This window comes from Pleuronectes platessa, chromosome 16 (assembly GCF_947347685.1).
Source record: "Pleuronectes platessa chromosome 16, fPlePla1.1, whole genome shotgun sequence".
Taxonomy (NCBI): Eukaryota; Metazoa; Chordata; class Actinopteri; order Pleuronectiformes; family Pleuronectidae; genus Pleuronectes; species Pleuronectes platessa.
This window is the reverse complement of record NC_070641.1, coordinates 15,923,055-15,943,025: the sequence shown is the minus strand read 5'-3', so window position 1 is coordinate 15,943,025 and position 19,971 is coordinate 15,923,055. Positions and strand designations below refer to the sequence as shown.

At 42.7% G+C, this 19,971-nt stretch overlaps 1 protein-coding gene across 1 annotated transcript in view; it reads right to left on the bottom strand.

Moving 5' to 3' along the window:
- Window positions 1-19,971, bottom strand: part of coro7 (coronin 7) — a 97,708-nt gene that overhangs the window by 64,436 nt on the left and 13,301 nt on the right. Inside the window, exons 8-9 of the mRNA XM_053443541.1 lie at window positions 4,091-4,174; window positions 3,587-3,669 (exon numbers count right to left, since the gene is read on the bottom strand). Of these exons, the coding sequence (XP_053299516.1) occupies window positions 3,587-3,669; window positions 4,091-4,174 (167 nt within the window). The remainder of the gene's footprint in view (window positions 1-3,586; window positions 3,670-4,090; window positions 4,175-19,971) is intronic.

Genomic DNA, 19,971 nt, shown 5'->3' with positions numbered 1-19,971 from the left:
TGCTCGAGTAGAGGAGCAGAACATTGGTAGAAACTCTGCACTATTACAGAGGTTAAGGTTAAAATCAAGACTTTCTCTGACGTTATAATTTTTGCCATTCCGAATCCAAAGCAAATTACCCTCAGAGAAGTCACTGTCAGCTTTATAACAATATGACAAGCTACTACACAGGCACGCATCATTATGACCATGCCGTATTAGCTCTGCGAGCGAGGTGAATCTGTGTGTGATGCTGCTAATGCGTGGGAGTGTGGATAATTATTCTGAAGTCTCAAACATTTACACGGCAAGCTGGTTGCAATCGTGCCCAGTAGTAAAGTTCAATGATTGCAGCTGGCTTAGAGGCCCCAGTTAAACTCATTATTATAAATTAGCTTTATAGAGGGACGAGTGTGAGGTGAGAGAGCAGCACACAGAGATCCGTTTTGTTCTCCAGTGTCTGCCGCTTGTATGGAAAACAGGCCTGCAGTAATAGCTACCTTTGCACAGTTAAAAACACCCCTTTCCATGCCTCAATTTTTCAGTCTCCATTTCAAACCCACCGAAAAATAAACATTTCCCCCTCCATTATTCGCCATCCAAATTATATTCCACCCACAACCCCATTTTACTGGCTCATGCGCCGGGGCCTCTCTATGTTGTGACACTCCAAAGAAAACAGTCCTACTGAATGTTGTGGACGAGCACAGCTAACCTGATACAAGCCAGTCCGCTGCTCCAATTACACACCATGTTTACCACGGCCATTCTAATTAAAAACAGAGGGACGAAAGAAAAAAAAGAACAGATTCATCTTTATATGCAGAAAATGACAGGGACAAAAGGCCCTTCCATGGATGTTTGACTTTGAGCTTCCTCTGCCCCTCATGGTTTAATCTATCAAGTGCAAAGAGAAATGGAGACAAGGTCTCCTTTTGATTACTGCATTTTGTCTTCTCCATATCTGCTAGGTCATTCGCTGCCGAGCTGAAACTAAATTATCCACAGAAAACTCTCCGTGAAAAGACATAACTCGAGGGCGGCCCACCGCTGAGTGAAACAAGCTGAATGATGGAAAGTATCAGGAAGGCCCAGCGTGAGTGGAAGGCCCAGACTAGAACTCCAGATGCATAATAAAACACTGATAAAAGTAAGATAGAGTAAGTATAAGTAAACCTTGCCCTTTACCCAGAAAGAGGTTAGTCATCTCTGTTATCTGCGATTGCTGATTGCAGTCTACGTCTAGGACTGATTTAATTTATGTTTGGCCAGTGCTTAGATGAATAGGACATAGTGAATACATTTTCCCCTTAATTTAACTCTGGAAGCCCTGTTTAATTTTGACAGTGTTTTGGATGCTTCCGACTCCAGAGATTACCAGACAAGAACGCTGCCTCAGCCTGTAGCAGCAGCTGTAACAGCCTGTAAAGTCTAGGAAGGACCAACTTTTAAAAAGAGTCAAACGCAACAACCAAGTGGGTGAGACTGTGTATAGTAAGTTTAAATATAAAGAGTCCCGTTTATTTAGTGCAGACTAAACAGAGCATGATGAGAATGGGGGTGAAAACCTAAATTGCTATACAAGAGTTTGATATAGAAGCCTTGCTGCTAAATTTCAATGAGATAATTGTAGTAATATGTGTGAAATTATTCGGGGAAGAGGACGAGTTAGATGTGAGAGGGATGAAGGCAGCAAAGAAGATGTAAGAAGTGAGACGGTATGGGAAAAATAAAGCATCGCAGTAAAGGGCAAGGTCCCATCTGTCATGTGACTGTTACCTGTTTTATATCAATGCTGGTCCGCAAGCATCTGGACAGGATGCGGCCTTGGGAGTCAAAGCTCTGACACGCCAGCCCGGCATATGATAGCATGATTGAAGTGATTTAATACAGGGGCATATTGCAGACGGGTCAGCAGCACACGCCCAGGCAATTATAGTACGATCAAAGTATCAAAATACAAGAAATCAAATTCAAAGCTAATGAAAATGAAAATGCATTTAATAATTCCAAGATGATGAGATTTTCTGTGGATTTGAGAATTGTGCAGACAGACTTATAGAAAACAAGTGGGTGGCTGAGTAAGAAGGCGTCAGGAATGCTTTAACAGTTTGTCCCCAGATGAGCAGGAGAATTTAGAAGAAATCCTCAAAGTCATTATGAATTCAAATCGAGTTGGGCCGTCATCACACCTACAAAACACTGGCTTCAGGCGCTTAAGTAAACGTCAACATTCCTCTGTCTGCAAGCGAAGGCACTGCAGGGAGAGAAACCCTCCTGATGAAATTAACTTGTGTGGGTTTTAGAGCACACATACAGCTTGTGTGTTGTGGGGACTTTTCCAGACATCTATTATGAATATCACCAAAAACATATTTGTCTTCGGGATAAGGAATTCACAAAAAACAAAGTGGCATCAGTGGCAACAGATATCCTCCATTTCCAAGAAAAGCAGGCTGGCAACAAACAATGCGGTGGATTCCAAAGAGGCACTCAGACAGGCAACTATCTGTCTCACTCAAATGAAAGAGGAAGTGGAGGAAATGGAGATGAGTGGCGAGCATGCGGGCAGAGGGAGGAGGGAGAGCGGAGGTTGTTATTTGGGACCCTGCTGTGTCAACTCCTAAACGTCTCTCTCTCTCTCTCTCTCTCACAAACACACACACATTCCAAAGGGAAGGGAAAACGATGAGTGCTTTCCTAAACTCATTATTTACAAAAAATCTACCTTGTATACACCTTCTAACTTGTTACTGCTACAACCAAACACGGGCATGTACAGTACAGACACTGAAATACCTGTGGCGTGGAACACATGTGAAGTCTGTGTTGAACGTCGCCACAGAAACAGCAGAATGAACGAGCTACTCTCACTCTTTTAGCTCAGTGATGTATTCTTAATAATAAACTTACTTAATCCAACACATCATGCTGCAAAGTCTGGTCAGCTCTGGTTTTCAGCGACTTGGCCCCCTAACCTGTTTATACTAAAATGGATGAGCTGGATCTGACAAAGGAGCCCTCACTCCAATCCCCTCAGCTCTCTCTCTCTTCCTCCATCCTTCCCTTCCTCTCCTCTCTGGAGCACGGCCACGCTCCTGCTCTCCTCCGTTCCTTGGCAGTCGTGTTTGGAAAAATAGGCGAATGGAGAAGGTCAGGAGGAGAAATGACAGGCGGTGAGCCGAGGGGAGCAGTGTCAGTGTGTCTTCTGCTGTAGCCCGACCCTTCATGGCGGTTATGGACATAGAGACACAGAGGACACAGAGGACACAGAGGAAAGGAGTCTCTGTGTGTGGCTCTAACCCAGGAAATGGCAGAAATGTGGACAGACAGCATCACAGCCCTGGGAGGTCTGCCTGCCCGTTCAGACACACAGCCGCGAGGAAGCATCACAATGTGTGGAGGCCCTCCGTACATCATTCCAAATGGGCAAATGCCACACACTATCCACATACCACACACATATACTGTATGCTAAGCATGTCAAGTCACACAAAGGTGCCCTTTGTACTTAAACACACGACTTACTGACAAACATTAAAGTGAAACTGTCAGAGTCACGACTGGGTCAGTCAGTTGAGGTGTTGCACACTGATGCTGTACTCACCCGCTGGAAGTGCCGAGTGACGCATAGCCGACAGAAGAGCTCAGCTTCCTGCTGTCCCAAAGCCTCACCTCTCGGCTCCGGCTCTTCACCCACGATAACACAAGATGTAACAGAGGCGGACAGAAATCGTCAACAGATTTGAAATAGAGTACATATACAGAGGATTTACTTACATCGCCATATCCACAGAAAATGATGTGATTTTTAAGTGTGTACATTTATATGATTATTAAAAGCTCGGGATAGTGATTTAATTACACATTTATAAACTTGTTTCCCAAAAGGTGTGAAAAACACACTTAACTGGAGGAGTAGTCGCAGAACGCTTACCTCTGCCAAGACTCAAATTCTATCTCAACATTTTTGTGAAAGTGAGGAAGACAAAATCCAGTATTTATGATATTTACCTACATCTAATAGTTTCAAAAATTTCGTGGAAATCGGTTTGTGTCGTTTTTGAGTAATTCTGCAAACAAACAAATATCAATGGAAACATAACCTCACCATATCAAAGCCGGTGGTCAGTAAAAAGTCGTCTTTGGCCCACAGGACACGTGAATCCTTGTTGCTCTGGAGACTCTTGGCACTCTAAGAGAAATGAGGCAAAAAATGTGACTCTGGAACGACCATGAGCATCACAATGAGTCAAATCAAACACATCTTACTTAATGAACTCCTAAATTCAAACATAGCCTTCAATCAAATTTAAGATTGAAACCTTGAGGTCTAGAAAACAAGGGGTTTGGGGGTTGGGTGGAGAGTGAATGATTTGAAGGGGGGGGGGGAGAGAGGAAGGAAGAAAGACTATTCTCAGGTGCCACTGACAGATCCGTGTGGTGGAACGGAACAGGACTTGTCCCATGAAAGGAGCGCTTGTTTTTGTTGATGTAGCCGACAAGATGACTTCTGCCACAAGTGCAGCTTACATTACTGAGCTGCGACACCGCATCTGCCTGTGTGTTCATGGAGTCTATGTTACCCCAATACCATAGGGAGTATGTGTCAAAACAGCGCTGCCAGGCTTGGTTGGATAGGTGGCCCCCGAATCCAAACGACACATGTTGTCAGTAGTGACGGTTAAAAACAACTGGGAGTGTTAAAATAAGAGAATGTCTGCAAAGAAAACAGTCTGAAGAGTGTGAGTTAATTGTGCGGGGTCTAAAATGTATTGTCCGCAACACTGGGCTGCCATTGAGTTAAGCCATAAATGTACTGTAGTTATAGGGCTAAGGACAAAAGATGAGACCAGATCCCAAGGGTGGCTTACAGGTTGTCAATCAACTCCTATTTAAAAGTGTGATCACTAAGTAACATGGTTCTTTAAAAGCACTAAAATCTTGCCATTTGGAGCTTATCTGTCAGGTCTTAAGTACTCGTAACATCTCACAGCCACAGTCAGTTACTGAGCCCCCTGTTATCTGTCTACTAAATACTAGGGTTACACCGAGCTTTCCCAGAAGGCACGGGGGTCAACAATGAAGTTTCCGTGGAACAGGAGCCGACGGCCCCGAAGTTCACTGTGTCTCCCCAAATTACTGTTGTCATTTTTATGGCCACCTCAACCCAGCGGAGCGTGGCCGTGCGTCTGCGCATTTGGAAAGTAGACAGAGTTTGTTTTCCTGCGACTTGACACTCAAAATCTTTCCACGGAGCGTGCCGCCTAATTCTCGTGTCACTGATAAATGTCTGCAGATGACAAATTGAAAATCAACTGGGGACAACTTGAGCTGCCATGTTGCACCCCAGAACACGAGGGAGAATACTGAACAGTACAACCCTCATTAACATAACGTCAATGTCCACTGAGTGCTTGGCAAAACTGCAACTGGAGCCAACAGCTGGACAAATGTGGATGAACGCAGAATATTAAATCCAGGTTGTGAAGAATATATACGAATGAAGGGCAACACATTCAAATCTAATACAAATCTCACTTCCTTGTGTCTCCTCTGACATCACTTTATATAAATGTCTTCAAACTGTCAATGTCTAATGTATGATCGGTGCTTGCTCTTCCCAAATCCTCTGCAGGGCGCCTCTGACTCGAGTACATGTGGACAATAAATGCCACACACATGTCAGGGGTCAGTGGAAGCTGCAGGAGTTCTCTGAGGAGAAAGTGGAGGATAAGGGTGATGAGTTTTTATTCTGGGGAACTGCAGTTTGTTTTAATGATTTCGATAAAGGGGAATTCAAAACATTCACTCCCTTTCCCGTGAGGGTGCTGTAATCACATCTTATCTTATTGAGCAGAAAACAAGACAGTAATTAGAAATGAGCTGCAGATTCTAGGATGAGTCATTTCTTGAGCAACCACTTGAGGCAGTGACTCAGCACATGCAGCATCTAAACAATCATGTCCTCATATGGGCTGTGTCATTTGCCTCTCCCAAGACAATAAGTGACCACTGGATAATTTGGGTTTCTGTACAAATTAAATACACAAGATACAAATCAGTGACCAACTTTTTAATTCTTGGCTGAACCGCACTTTATCTGATTCTAAGCTAATCACCTCCTGTATAAAGATGGGCAATGCATCTTCACATCCAGAAATAAATGCTAAATGTCCTGGACTCAAATGGTACATCTTGGCCCGTCAGAGTCTGCACAGTGTACAGGTCAGGGATGGAGCCAAACTTACCAGGAAAATGAGCACTAACATACATCAGTGTGACAGAAACCATCCTTGAGAGAAAATAAGATGATGTGTACTTTTACTTTTTGGTCCATGTCTTATACATTAACATGGAGGAGGAGGGATTTATAGAGTCAACAAGGTGGCGACTGAGACACTTTGGATTCACCTTTGGGGAGCTTTCATGTCGTACATCTTTATTTATACAATCTACGCTCTTAACGCACAAACATGATAGTGGTACGAATCTTGTCGTCTAACTTTGGGGAGGATCGAAAAAAATGCCAGTTTTGTGAAGCTATGCTGGTCCGAGCATTCGCCTCACATACCTCTCGTCTGTAAAAGGTACATGAGGTGAATGCATATAAATTGTCTAACTGCAGGCTGGCGAGAAAACATGTATATGTCCCAAAATATTAGACTTTTTGCAAAATGTTCGGCTCAGACTTCTGCGCTGGAACATCCAGGTCAGAGAAGCAGGAATGAACCATAAATCTTCAATAGCGCTTATTGGAAAAACTGGTGGTTCAAACTGAATTTATGGTTCGGAGCGATGAGGTGACTTGACAATGCTCCAGGACAGCAGGTTGAGAGCCCCCAGGATCACACCTTTTTTTTTTAAAGGACACTGTCAGATAGCACTTTTCTCCCTGATGATAAGTCTTTGTCAATACCAGTGTTTTATCTAATAACATCTGTATGGTATACAGATGTTTTCTGGCTCCTGGTGTGCTCCCAAATGACTTTACCCACTAAGAGGGATTAGCAAAGACTCTACTGACCTGGCTCTCAAACACGTTTTTAAAGTTACGCTACCATAGCACTGACAGAGTTGATAATAAGTCCTGGGTTGAATAAACACTTAAGTCGTGCCTGAGGATCATTTTTCAGCTGGCAGTCAGTCGGTATGCCTCGTGCAGGTAACTGACCTCATATTTTCCTTGATAAGTCCATGCAAGTCTCTGTTGAAAAATAGGCCAGATGTACGGGAGAGATCCAGAGTAAACTGAGACCTCAAAAAAAGCAATCGATCAGAAAAGAGCGGGGAAAGGAGAAAGATAGACTACAGCCAGCACATTATAAACAGACATGGAGCGAATTCATTGCCACGGAGCTGTTCATCACCAGCACTGGCTGATTTCCTTGCAGGGGCAAGACGGTGCACAACTGGCACTCTGACCAAACTAGGAACAAGCCGAGCGCAGACTATTTTAATCTGCCCGGGGGTCTGTTTGACACCGCCAATGCTTATAGGAGAAAAGGGGGCGTCTGATTCACGGCAGCAGATTCCAATTGTGTTCATATTACACGTGTAAACATCCTAATCTCTGCAGCATTACTTTTTGCTATTTTCTGCTTTGGCACAGCTGAGTGCTAACATGCTCACCATGCACCGTGATGATGCTACCATGCTATTTCCCATTTTGCACTGAAACTGAAGCTGATGTGAATGTAGTGACTTTTGTAGGACAGTGGTCATAAACAATGGAGATCTCTTCTGGACGAATAGAAATCCTATTGCCAATGTATTGTACAGAAATACCACGGAATTACAACTGCTACTCCGGGTTGGTTCATGCAATTTGAATAAAAAATAAATGAGGTAGAAAAATAATACATTGCACACAATAGCAGTAAATCTGTCGTGATGGTCATACTATAGTGAATTGCAAAGTTTATGAATTCCTGGCAGCTATTGCAAGAAGAGAAAGAAAATGTCTTTGTGAGAATCTTTCCTAAAAGTTGTTGAGACCAATAATGAGAATAATTTCAACCTCATGGTGACACTAGACAAAAAGTCAGGGATCCATGACTAACAGCCAAAAACGTCAACCCTTTGGCGAAGCTACAGGTAAAGTATCATCAGAGTCCATAGGATTCTTTGTTTATACCATATTCTGTATGTCTGAAAAGAATAAAAAAAAAAATTCAACCAGTAGTTGACTGAGAGAGTTGGCATCCCACGAGAGATGCCACCAGTTTGACCAAAAAAGGCAATTGGGATTATACACAAGCTTCACTATGCACCCATGTTCATCCTGATATCACACCTGGTAAGGACAGGAAGACAAATTTCCCCTTCAGGTGGCCAATAAAAAAGAACACTCAAAAAAACAATATATCACCTTTCTGTGAACTGTCTCAGAAGCAGACGGGTTTAGTTTGTTGCCATTACAACATCCCCCAGGCCTGCACTGCGCTGCCTGAGCCAGACAGCTCCAGGGCTGAAGGCAAGCAAACGGGCCTGACAGACCTCTCACGCCAGATGACTATATATGCTCCATAGATCGCACTGCCATGATGTCATCCTTCACCGGGAGCTGAAGGCACGTGCAGCTTTGAGCCTTTTAACAGAGATGTCATTGGGGATTTGGCTGCTGGAGCGATACAAGTGCAACTGAGGATTAGGGGTCTGTGCAGGGTCTCTGCTCGCTCTTTTCCAATAAACAGTTTTCAGTTTAAGGAAGTGAGCAACACAAAACTACTGACATCGCGGGGCAGCCAGAGGACACAACATCTGGACCTTGTGTGTGTGTGTGTATATATAAGTGTTGCCAAACAGTATCTCTCCTCTGCAGACATAAATTTAACTCAAATCCCATTCACACAGAGCCGCCACCCCCTCCTCACGGCTGAACCTTACCGGCATCCTAAAAATCGATCACGGCTCAACTTAAAAAACAGAGAGAAAAGAGGCATAAAAGAAAGAAAAAGAAAAATGTTTTCTTTAGCAGCAGAACAAAGAATCCGACCTGATGGAATTCACACAGAAGGACACAGAAAAGAGGGAAACGGTTCATGACTTGACAAAATATGCACGGGAGGTTTAAAGAATCGGTTACCACTGCTCGAATGACTGGCTGCTAGACAAAAATAACCGAAGGAGAGGAAATGACATCACATCTGGGAAAACAGTAATACCAGCACAGGTGTATGTACGAAGATGTAATAAAACACATTTTTCCGACTGTTAAATAGTGACAGCAAGGGAATGGGATAAACATCTATTAAGAAACCCCCCAAAAAAGGTAACTGGCTATAACACTATTAAAACTAAAAATGATACCAGACAAGGGTTCAGACTCAGCTTTAACTCTGCTGACGTAGACACAGAAAAGTGCCAGTCAGCAGTCTCGCGAATTATGGTTTTATGGGTCTATTAAATATCCTCTCCCAATATAAACAAATGAGGATCACTGCATCTCCTTCTGTCCTTCTCCCTCAGCATTTTAATCCGTGCACTTCAACAGACGGAGCGCACATCTGTGTCACTCACGGAGAATGTTGATTCACCCACCGGGACGAATATCAGGTGTCTGTGTGCACATATGGGAACTATCACAATCCCTGGATCTCTCTCTACCTCTCGTTCTGTCGTTCTTTCCACTGCTCAGTGGATCAGCTCAATAGGGGTGTAAGTATTCAACAATGAGTGTCAGTGGTGCAGAAATTAACGTAGTGTGCTGGAAGATCAAGTGCTTATTTTCATAACAGAAGCTTATTTTCCTCCAATCTTATAATATACTACAATGGCAGATCTTCCAGTTTGATTATATGTGTTTACATTCTGCTGTTACTAGGGTTGCAAAATTCCGGGAATATTCAAAGCGGGAAACTTTCCATGGGAATATACGGGAATATACAGGAATAAACTGGAAATGTTGTGGGCAATTTATGCTAACTGTATTTACCTTGTCATATACAGACATAAATATAAACATTTTGTTTAGTAATAGGCTGATTTGAGCCCTGGGGCAACTTTGAGCATTTGACTATATGCTTCTGCATCTTTGTGTCATTCTTAACATAGGTCTTTGCACAGTATTTGCAAATGTACACAGCCTTTCCTTCTACATTGGCTGGGGTGAAATGTCTCCACACATGAGATAGTGCACGTGGCAATGTTCTGTAGAATAAGATGAGTAAAAAGCTTGTAAAAAACACTAAAGCAATGCCAGAGATATAAATAGTTGGCCAATTGGAATCGTCTTTAAAAATATTTTACAATCGATGGATAAATGAATAGAAATAGGCTAGATAAACAGATAAAACATCCTCAATCAGCATGCTAATATATTTTCCCCGGTGATATCATCGAAACTAGTCCTGCACACTACAGCAGGCCTCAATAGCCCTGCTGTAGTGTGCAGGATGCTGAGAGTTATCTGTGCATGTAATGGAGAAATGCACAGTGCAAGGTTGAAATTCAACGTGCAGGGTGTGCTGCATTCCATACATCTTTAAAATAGAGTTTTGAATGATGTTTTATTGGTCAGCATTTAATTTGTATATATTTTTTTTTTTCAAAATTCCCAACGTTAATATTCCCATGGAGAGTTTCCAGAAAGTTTCCGGAAATTTACCGGAAATTGTCCGCCCCTTTGCAACCCTAACTGTTACTAAGATGGTCAGCATGACGGCTCCCAAGAAGTGAAGCCAATGTGCCTCGATCGCCACCTGGTGGCTGGCTGCAGTGCGGGTTAAAAACCCTGGCTCCTCCATGTTAATGGATGGCACATAAGTCAAACTAAAAAGTCACAATACAATCTGTCATTTGTCGTTGAAGTGCACACTTTTCCAGTTAGTTTGTGTTTGATTAGTTATTTAATGCTATAAAAACCAGGTGGAACATTATGATCGACAGACTAAACTGACTTGCTATTGGTCGAGCATGTGTATTGACTTTTCTGTTAAGAATTCAGCTTTATTTCCGATAAAAAAGACTGAAGTTTGTGGTAACAAAGGCATCTGTTTGCAGGTTCATCCCTTGTTTTTGTCCCATAGTCTCAAAGACAACACTACACCATACATAGTCTAAGCGGCAGCCGCTCATCTATTCAACCTGCTCCTCATTTTCCCTCCTCTTCATCTTTCCAGTCTCCTCATCATTTCTTCCCCTTTGATTTCCCCTGCTATAATCAATAACTGTTGCCGAGTAGCTTTCATCCCTCCTGCAACAGACTCCCTCTTAGTCTTTTCATCCACAGTTAATTAGTCTTTTCAGCAATTACTGGGTTTTCTTCATCCTGTTCTGCCTTCACAGCCCATTGACATCGCGTTTCTGACTCAGGGTTCACTATTTTGAATCTAACAGACTTTACAGAAGCAGACAGGGTTTGAGAAATAAGATGGAAGAGGGAAACTTTGGGGGGAGACGGGGGGTAGAAGATGGAAATCAAACTAGCCATTTATTCTTTCATTTCCTCTGCTGCCTGTTGCCACTTTTTTTTTATCCATTAATTGGAACCATCTAACATTTCACTCATCTCTTCAAAGAGTCCAGAAGCCACAAACCATTCTCTTATATTTCCAGACTTCTCTGCTCTCTTCCTTCCTGGAGATTAAGATCCTGAAAATCCATCTGCAAGGTCAGAAGCTGGGCAGGGAGTACAAATGACAACATGGACTAAACCCTTGGATGCAGCTATAATATCAAGAATCTAATAAGTATTAATAAGGGTCATTGTGTCATGGTCATGTTAATCCCGAAAATGTCATTCTGTAGATTAAACTATTAAACTACAAATACATTACTTAAGATTTCACCTAAAAAGGACATTTATGATTGAGCTCACAGACTGTTACTGTCATCATCCTTTTTACATATTTGCCTTGCCTGCAGTCATCTCCCCCCCACCTCATTTCCTTTGTGTCAGCAAATGAAAATCACTGTACAGGAAAAACAAGCCAACGAGACAATGAGCACAGCCACTGGGCCACGTCCACACTGCAGACACCAGGCAAGCAAGCTGCTGCTCTTGGGGACGGTCCAGTGAAAAAAAATGGGATCAATCTCCAGTTAAATATAGTGTCAGACTAAAATGGAATAACCAGAAGTGTCTTGTTATTCATCTTGTCTACCTTAAAACTCTTCTTTCTTAATCGGAACAAGCCTGGAGGGATAAAGGTAAAACATGGAGGAGGAAAATAAATCGAGTGGTGAATAGTGAAAAAAGTGAGATTCTTCACTCTTGACTTAAACACATACATAGAAGGCACCTTGACCATGCTGGTAAATGTCCTTAATTTCATCCAGCACACTGTCCCAATACTATTTATCCTGTATCCGATAAATCCTATATTTTTCGACTGATGAGTCTGAAAGTCCAAAGGAGTTTAGTTTTGCATCACATAAAAGAGGCAGCAGATTTTGGATTGTAAAGTTGGAACCAGAGAATTTTATTTTCTTGCACCGTTTAAAGATATAGTTAAAGTAAAATTTTCTATCTACACATTTTCTGCTATAAAAAAATAATTAATAATAAATAAATAAAGCAATTTAGCTTTTTATACAACAAAACATTTTGAGATTGGTAGATTTTTGCCATCTCAATCTTTAGGGGGAAAACAAATCTCAACCATATCCTGAATTAATTCTCTGTGTCAATGATTACACATTTCTGGCCAACAGTACGAGGTCTGGCTCAGCTGGCTCTTTAGAGACTTAGTGAGAGACCGACTGCCCGCCACAAAGACATCACCCTGTGTTTTAAGAGGGCAGGAAAAAATACTGGCCCCAGAAATCATTCTACCCGATGGACAAATAAATCAAAAGTGGGAGAAAAAAAGAGGGAGATGGGAAAGGGGGAAAGTTCAAAGAAAGAAAATGCAGCACAGGCTCAAAAGGAGATCTGGGCATGTTTTGAGAAAAAAAATGTTGTGTGTCCATGGCTAAAATACAGGCGGGCAAATGGAGGTTATGTACAAGCGCTCCAGTGGCTGCAGTGCAAGAGGCCCAGCTTCCTCCGAGGTGTAGGCTTTCGAGAGCTGGCACTGTGATACCATACGTCCACTGCTGCTACGCTGTTAGTCCCAGTTTCTTTTCTATCTTCATTCAAGATCATACACTTTCCTTAAATAAAGACTATTTAAGTGCCATATTTTGTTTATTTAAACTCCCATTCATGGGTAAGGTCTCTTTAGATACCTTCTTCACTTCATTGAATACTTGCCAGAATAAGGAACAGTCACATAGATGGCATTTTACCAACACAGCTATGACACAGCGCAGTATGGCGCAACAATTGATGGTTTGTCAATTGCAAAGGGATCTTTTTAAATCCAGACCCTTCCAGGATGTGTCAGGTCACAGCGGCAATGATCCATGCAAGTGAATGGCCAAAAATCTAATTACAAACACTGCAAGCACTGTATGTCCTGCCAACTGCAATTTGGTGGTGGTGAAGTAATCCCCTACGGCGTTCGTGTTTGTTGAGGAATTTGTAAGCGGCAGGTGTAAAAGGCATTTCCTTGTCCAACACTGCAGGTTTCATGTAATCCACACGCGATTTTTTGCTCAACAGATCAAGACAGGGGTCCATTGTTTTTTGGGGATAGATCGAGATACATTTTCAGACTCTTAAAGAACCCACAAACAGGTCCAGCTAAACTGATGGTGAAAACTGGAGTTATCGGAAGTAAATGATGCTTCGATCACATGATGTCTTGTTTGTATTAGTCATAAATCATATCAGGACGTCATAAAATGTTTTCCAACCGCTCCTCATGGATGTTTTTGAAAGCTAGGTTTCGGGTGAAGCAAGGCAGACGTTGTGTTGTGATTTTTGGTCAAAGCAAGGCGAACAAAACAGTTTAACTACTTTGTTAAGTGAAATAAAACACTGAAGTAGTAAAGACTATGATTATTGAGCCACGGTGCTAATTGCTGCATGTGGCCACAGTCAGAGATCCAGTCAGCCAGTGACGTGCCAGCCTGGGCTGTGGTCATCCCTCTCTGGGGCCTGGGGGACAATAGGTTGGACCCGATTGCACCGCACTTAGAAGGGACTGGTCCCAACTGCACAGCTCTGACTGGCAGCCCCCCCCCCCTTCCGAGTGAAAACGTATACCAAGGTTGCAGAGACTCAACTTGGATCAGAGCGCCATACAGAGCTAGTTGCTTCCTGGAACTACATGATTAACAGGACCGCTGAATTGCCAGAATCTACATTTCAGTCCAAGGGAAGCACCGGAGAGCCAGAGGAGATTTCAAGTGCTTCATTTGTGATCGCTAGAGCTTTTGATGGTTCTTGTGGTTGAGGTTCCAGCAATGAATATTCTCCAGATGCACATAGTGGCTCGGAGCTTTAAATCCAAGCAGAGATCGACCATGGGGCAGGACAAGGCACAAATGACAGAGGATAGAATGATACTGCTGACGACAGCAACAGCTCTGATACTCAGGACCGATGAGAATCTGCACGCCAGACCTGCTCCATAAAAACAGACGGATGGCTCTTTGGAAATATTTTTTATGAAGACAGGGTGTGGTAGACCCAGCAGGAGCACACAACGAAACACAACTCAACACAACACAACACACAGCTACCCATGTTCAAACTATAGGACACAACACGAAGCCCCTCAGTCCCTATGGCCTGACCAAGCCCTTCAAGCCTGCTCTTTCATAGCTGGCAATGGATCCAGCCGGCTGACTTTGCTCCCTCCCTGAAACCACATCACAGAGGCTTCACATCTTCAAAGTACCCCCACGCGGTTGTGGAGAAGCATGAATTGTGCGAGTCGGGTTAAGCATGTGTGCGAGGCATGTCGTGTTCATGTCGATTGCGTATAATCATGGAATCCCTCGCCCTGTGTAAATACTGCAGGCTGTTCCTTTGTTTTACAATCCATTCTGAATTTACTATTTGTTTGCTGCAATCATAGTGTGAACTTTTGTATCAACTACTCGAGATGACTACTACATTTAATAGAGGGAAAAACAGGTTTGGTCTGATTATAATTACACAAACAGGTTTCCCCTTGGGGACATAGACGTGCAATGAGATAACTCAAGTGTGCAACATGCAGCCAGGGCTGAGCCTTCTATCTTTTACACTGTAGGTCAATCATCAATTGAGTGCCCGCAGCCCATGTGCTGACCCCTGACTTACTGTATGTGCAGCAGCAGAGCATGGTGTAGCTGACAGCTTGATTAATCACCTCATCCACACTGAACTAACAAACTGCTCAATCTCCTGCCGCCGCCCTCCACTGCTAACGCTACCCCGACACTCAGCAGCTTCACTTTGGGTGAACTTCTATTCAGCTCTTGCATCAAACCACAAATTGTGGCAGGACCTGTTGTCCTAACAAGCTCAATTTGTAAAAGATGAGCTGAGCCGGCTTTTGTTGTGAAAAGGATGTGGCATTTAAAAAGACATGTGCGAACCAGATTTCAGGGCTCCCTCTGCTCAACTGCTTCCCCCATTAGTAACTCATTATGTTATAGAGCACTGCTCCTTTTCTTTGGCCTTCAACAGGAAAATCATTTAGCACCAATGCAGGTATGCACACCTGTGTCCCATTGTCAGAGCCTGTGGTAAACAGCAGCTGTACTGCAGTGGATTCCTCTGTAATAACCCCTGCAAGACATTGTGGGGGGAATCATTTTGAATGGGGCTGTCTAAATTGGACTCGGTGTGTTAAAAACAAACATTTACTTCATAAAGTACAAGTTTGAATCACCAATATGTTGAAATAGTCAGTAAGTGCTTTAAAATAGACTGACCCCTTATTAAACTGTATTTAACCTTATTTCTTTCTAATGGTTATGATTATTATATCAACAATGCTTCCACTTGTTCTCTTTCAATCAGATGCCACCAGTGATTTATGTGTAAAATTTGAAAGATTTAATTTAGCTTTTTGAGGTTTGATCTGTTTTTTTGCCAATTATCTCCAATTATAATAAACTACTGTATTTCTTTAGGGAATAATTCGTTTTAAATTCAACTCAACAATGGGAATTTGAGCATACAGCCAAGTGCTTTGGCTATTCCTTTTCATTATAGTTGCTAAAGACTGCTGAAGTAATGGAAACTAGAAAACCGTCTAGGATGATCAAGCTCGCATATGGAGGAGGAGACCAGGGCTGAAGGGCACCGGCCGTCCAGGATGATTTAAATAACACCAGTGTTGGGTCGAGCTAAGGTCAGCTGTAGCTTAACCACGGCTGGAGCCGAAGTGCACTTTATTTCACTCTGAGAACTCTGAGGTTAGTCTCAGCCGTGTCTCTGTTCTTGTTCTCTTTTCTGCGCGGATTAATATGTAGATCTCATCTGACAACAAACAGCTCAACTTCTTGCACATAGCATTATGTCTTTATCAACTTAACATGATGACTCTCACAGGTCTGATGCAAATACTCACATCCGCTCCACACTCAAGTCACACAAAAACAGCACCTGCTGGCTTTGTGCAGTACTTGCATGCCCAAAAAACCACACACTAAACCAGTAGTAATTGTTCATTTGTAAAAGAACATAATGTGCAAAAGATTAGAAAATAAACCAATTCACACCTCGTTCTGCTGTTCTGGCTCAGAGAGACCAAGAAAAGACTGAATCCTGCTCTTGTAATAACTCCAGAAGTTTGGCCAAGCAACTATTTGCTGTGTAGAATAAAATGGATAATTTAAGCAATGTAACGCAGATGGTGCTTACAGCCACGTTGTAGTTCCTGAAAAAGGGAAGCAGAGAGATAGAGGGAAAACTGAGATGAAATCACATGGGAGCTGTGAGATGCTGAATTGAAAGTGCTGATGTTGGGGCTATGATTCATTTATGGTTACCGTTTATTTCTTGCATCTATCTTTCACATTCAAAAATGATGATTTCAAAGAAATGAATCCCATACCAACTGACACCATTTATCAAGTAAAAATGATCCTTTCACTGATAAATCTTGATTGTGAACGGACAACATGTGACTAACATCTGAAGAAGAGACTAATTCACACAACAATGAATCTTCTCTCTCGGTTAATAGCAGGAGAAAAAACAAATCCGAGATCTATTTATGGTTCCAGGTGTCGTCCACATGTTTGCATGGATCCTTAATTAGTTGGAACACTGGAGTTCCAGAGCACCAGGCTCACTAATGAGGCCTCCGCTCACAAACAACACATGTGCAAAGAGCTCAGTCGCTGCCAGCTGGCATCCACTCTTACCCCTTTCCTGCAAGAAAGAAATCATTTCAGCGCCAGTCCTACAACACACACACCACCCCACACAAACTAAGTCAGCCTGACCCAAACCCTAACCCTCATTTCAACCTTAACCTTAACTTCTGACCCCGAATTAAGCTTTGCCCAATTGGGAACATGAATTTTGTCCCCAATTGAATGAGTCCTCCCCAATTCTCCAGTGTAAAGTCAGAAATTTGTCCCTAAAGGCAAACTTTAAGCGAGGTCAGTTTTTATGGTGGTAAAAGGTCCAAAAGAATTAACAAAAAAATGTAAACACAGACACACACACACACACAATCTTTCTATGAGCCGCAAAAAACGTTTCTAACTTCAGATCTTCTCGACCCCCTCATTTCCTTCTCCAGGAACCACAGTGAACATTCACTAGGCCACAATTATTTTTATACCTCGACACACAAAACATAACATCAAGACATCATGACATCAACCCAAACAAAGATTATCTCGATTTCCAAAGAAAACGCACACGGAGGAGCTCAGACGTTCAAACACTGGTGGATCCTTCATCATTGAGACAGTTCAGCGAACACAATATCCAGATTTTACGCCACCGTTTTGCTGAGCTTTCTAGTGTGCAGCAAAAACTCCTGCTCCCTCATTAGGAGAGACGACTGTCAGCCATGCCAGATTTCCTCAAACTTTAACCAGCTCTGGCAGCGGGGAGGCCAGAAACACAGGGAGCTGAAAGATGGAGAAATAAAGGAGAAGAAACAGGGAGAACATCTGGCCTGAGTTAACCAGTGGCTATTACCAGGGTCCTGATCCCTACAGGGGCCAATGGAGAAAGAAACCGGCACAGAGCAGGGTGCATGGGGCTGATTGGGAAAGAGGGTGAGGACAGAGGTGTGGGAGAAGGCAAGGAGAGACAGAAGGAGACATGTGTCCACTTAGCTCTGGACGACACCTAAACAGCTTGGCAAAAAAATTATGTCATCTGAGTTACATTAACACGCTGTATAAATAAATGCATGACATGGACTTAAATATCAATCCAAGATCTGAAGGTGCATTTCTATCACCCCCGAGAAGGTCAAAGGTCAGAGGGATTACACTGGTTAGAGGGGGATCATCCTCCTAATTGGCAGCTTGACCTTGGTACAATCAAAGACATGTTTCTTGCCAGGTGCCCTTTCTCTGGATCAGGGCTTTTCGAGAAGCAGTGGAGGATGTGATGTGTGTTTGCAATGAAGAAAATAAAAGCAACAACACGCCTCCCGGTCGATACTCATAAAGTTAGCTGGCACGTCGTCTTGCGCCGCAGTGTGGAGGCATGTGCTTCAAGCCGTCACACATCCACAGGGGAGCTGGAACTGCTATGAAAAGAATGCCACTGTGTGCACGGAGGAATTCTTCTGCTATGATGTGTTTACATTTGAAAAGAGAAGTTGATGTTGAACACATATTTAGCATTAAAGCCCTTAAATCACATTTTCACAAGTGGTCTCTTTCCTGCCAGAGCATCATGGCCTTTATTGGCTCTGCAGAGGAACCGTTTTTTTAAAACACAGAAGCATGTTTGGCTTGGTTTAAGGTTAAATTATGCAGCTTGTGCATCTGGAGTTCGGGGCTCAGTGTCGAGTAAGCCTCTGACATTTTCTTGGAGTGAGCTGCCGTTCTTTATAGACACTATGCTTCACATTTCACGATGTTGACTGCGTATGTCTGCGGTGTTGGTATTAGACATTCCCCAATCACTTAACAAGCTTCATTCTGTGGGAGGAATCAAAATATCGCTCTCTGCTATTAAGCACCGACTTACTGTGAGAAGAAATCATTTGTTGGTAAAACACCAAAAAAAAAATCATACCGAGGGGGGTTACTCCACATCTGTATTGATGTGATCTGTATGTAACTGATACATATTTTATGTGATACTTTTTAACCTTGGGTTAAACGCACGCATGCACACACGCACAAGAATACGCTGTATTCAATACATTTGTTTTAATACGTATGTGTCAGAGGCAGGATAATTCAATATTAGCGTCAATATAGAAGATGATGTAACAAGTTGTTTTGAAAATGAGGCCTGAACATAGAACACAATATCACCCTGCTGCTTCTTTTTGCATTTTTGTAAACATATGGATAATTTCAATCTATCTCTCACAAATATAATCCTCCCCAATACGTCAGTTGGGTTATTAACTAAAATCTGTTCAATTCTGCTCATTCCTTGTAAATAGACTAACAAGAGACTGAGCATCAACAGTATCAAAGAGTCAGAATATAGAGGCACGAACACCAAAATGAACTTCTTCCATTTCACGTCATCTCTCCCAACGTTCTCCTTCATGGCTCACCCCCTGGGTTTACATCTGCGATACAAACTAAACTCTTCTGCTCCACTCAAAGAGCCTCATTGTGCTGCCAGTACACACACACTAAGCTCACTATGCCCGCTGGTAGTTATTTCTGCCCGTAATGAGAAATCTGAGTATGGACACACACACACACACACACCCGCCTTCCCCTTCCCAAACACACTTTTCCAATTATAAGGATTCGCATAGATAACACAGATGTACAAAATGACACACACACACACACACACACACACACACACACACACACACACACACACACACACACACACACACACACACACACACACACACACACACACACACACACACACACACACACACACACACACACACACACACACACTTCAGTCTGTGTAATTTATGGTGGGATATAAAAGACGATACGACTGCTACGAGCATCCACCTATAGCAGGGAAACCGCTGTGCTTTT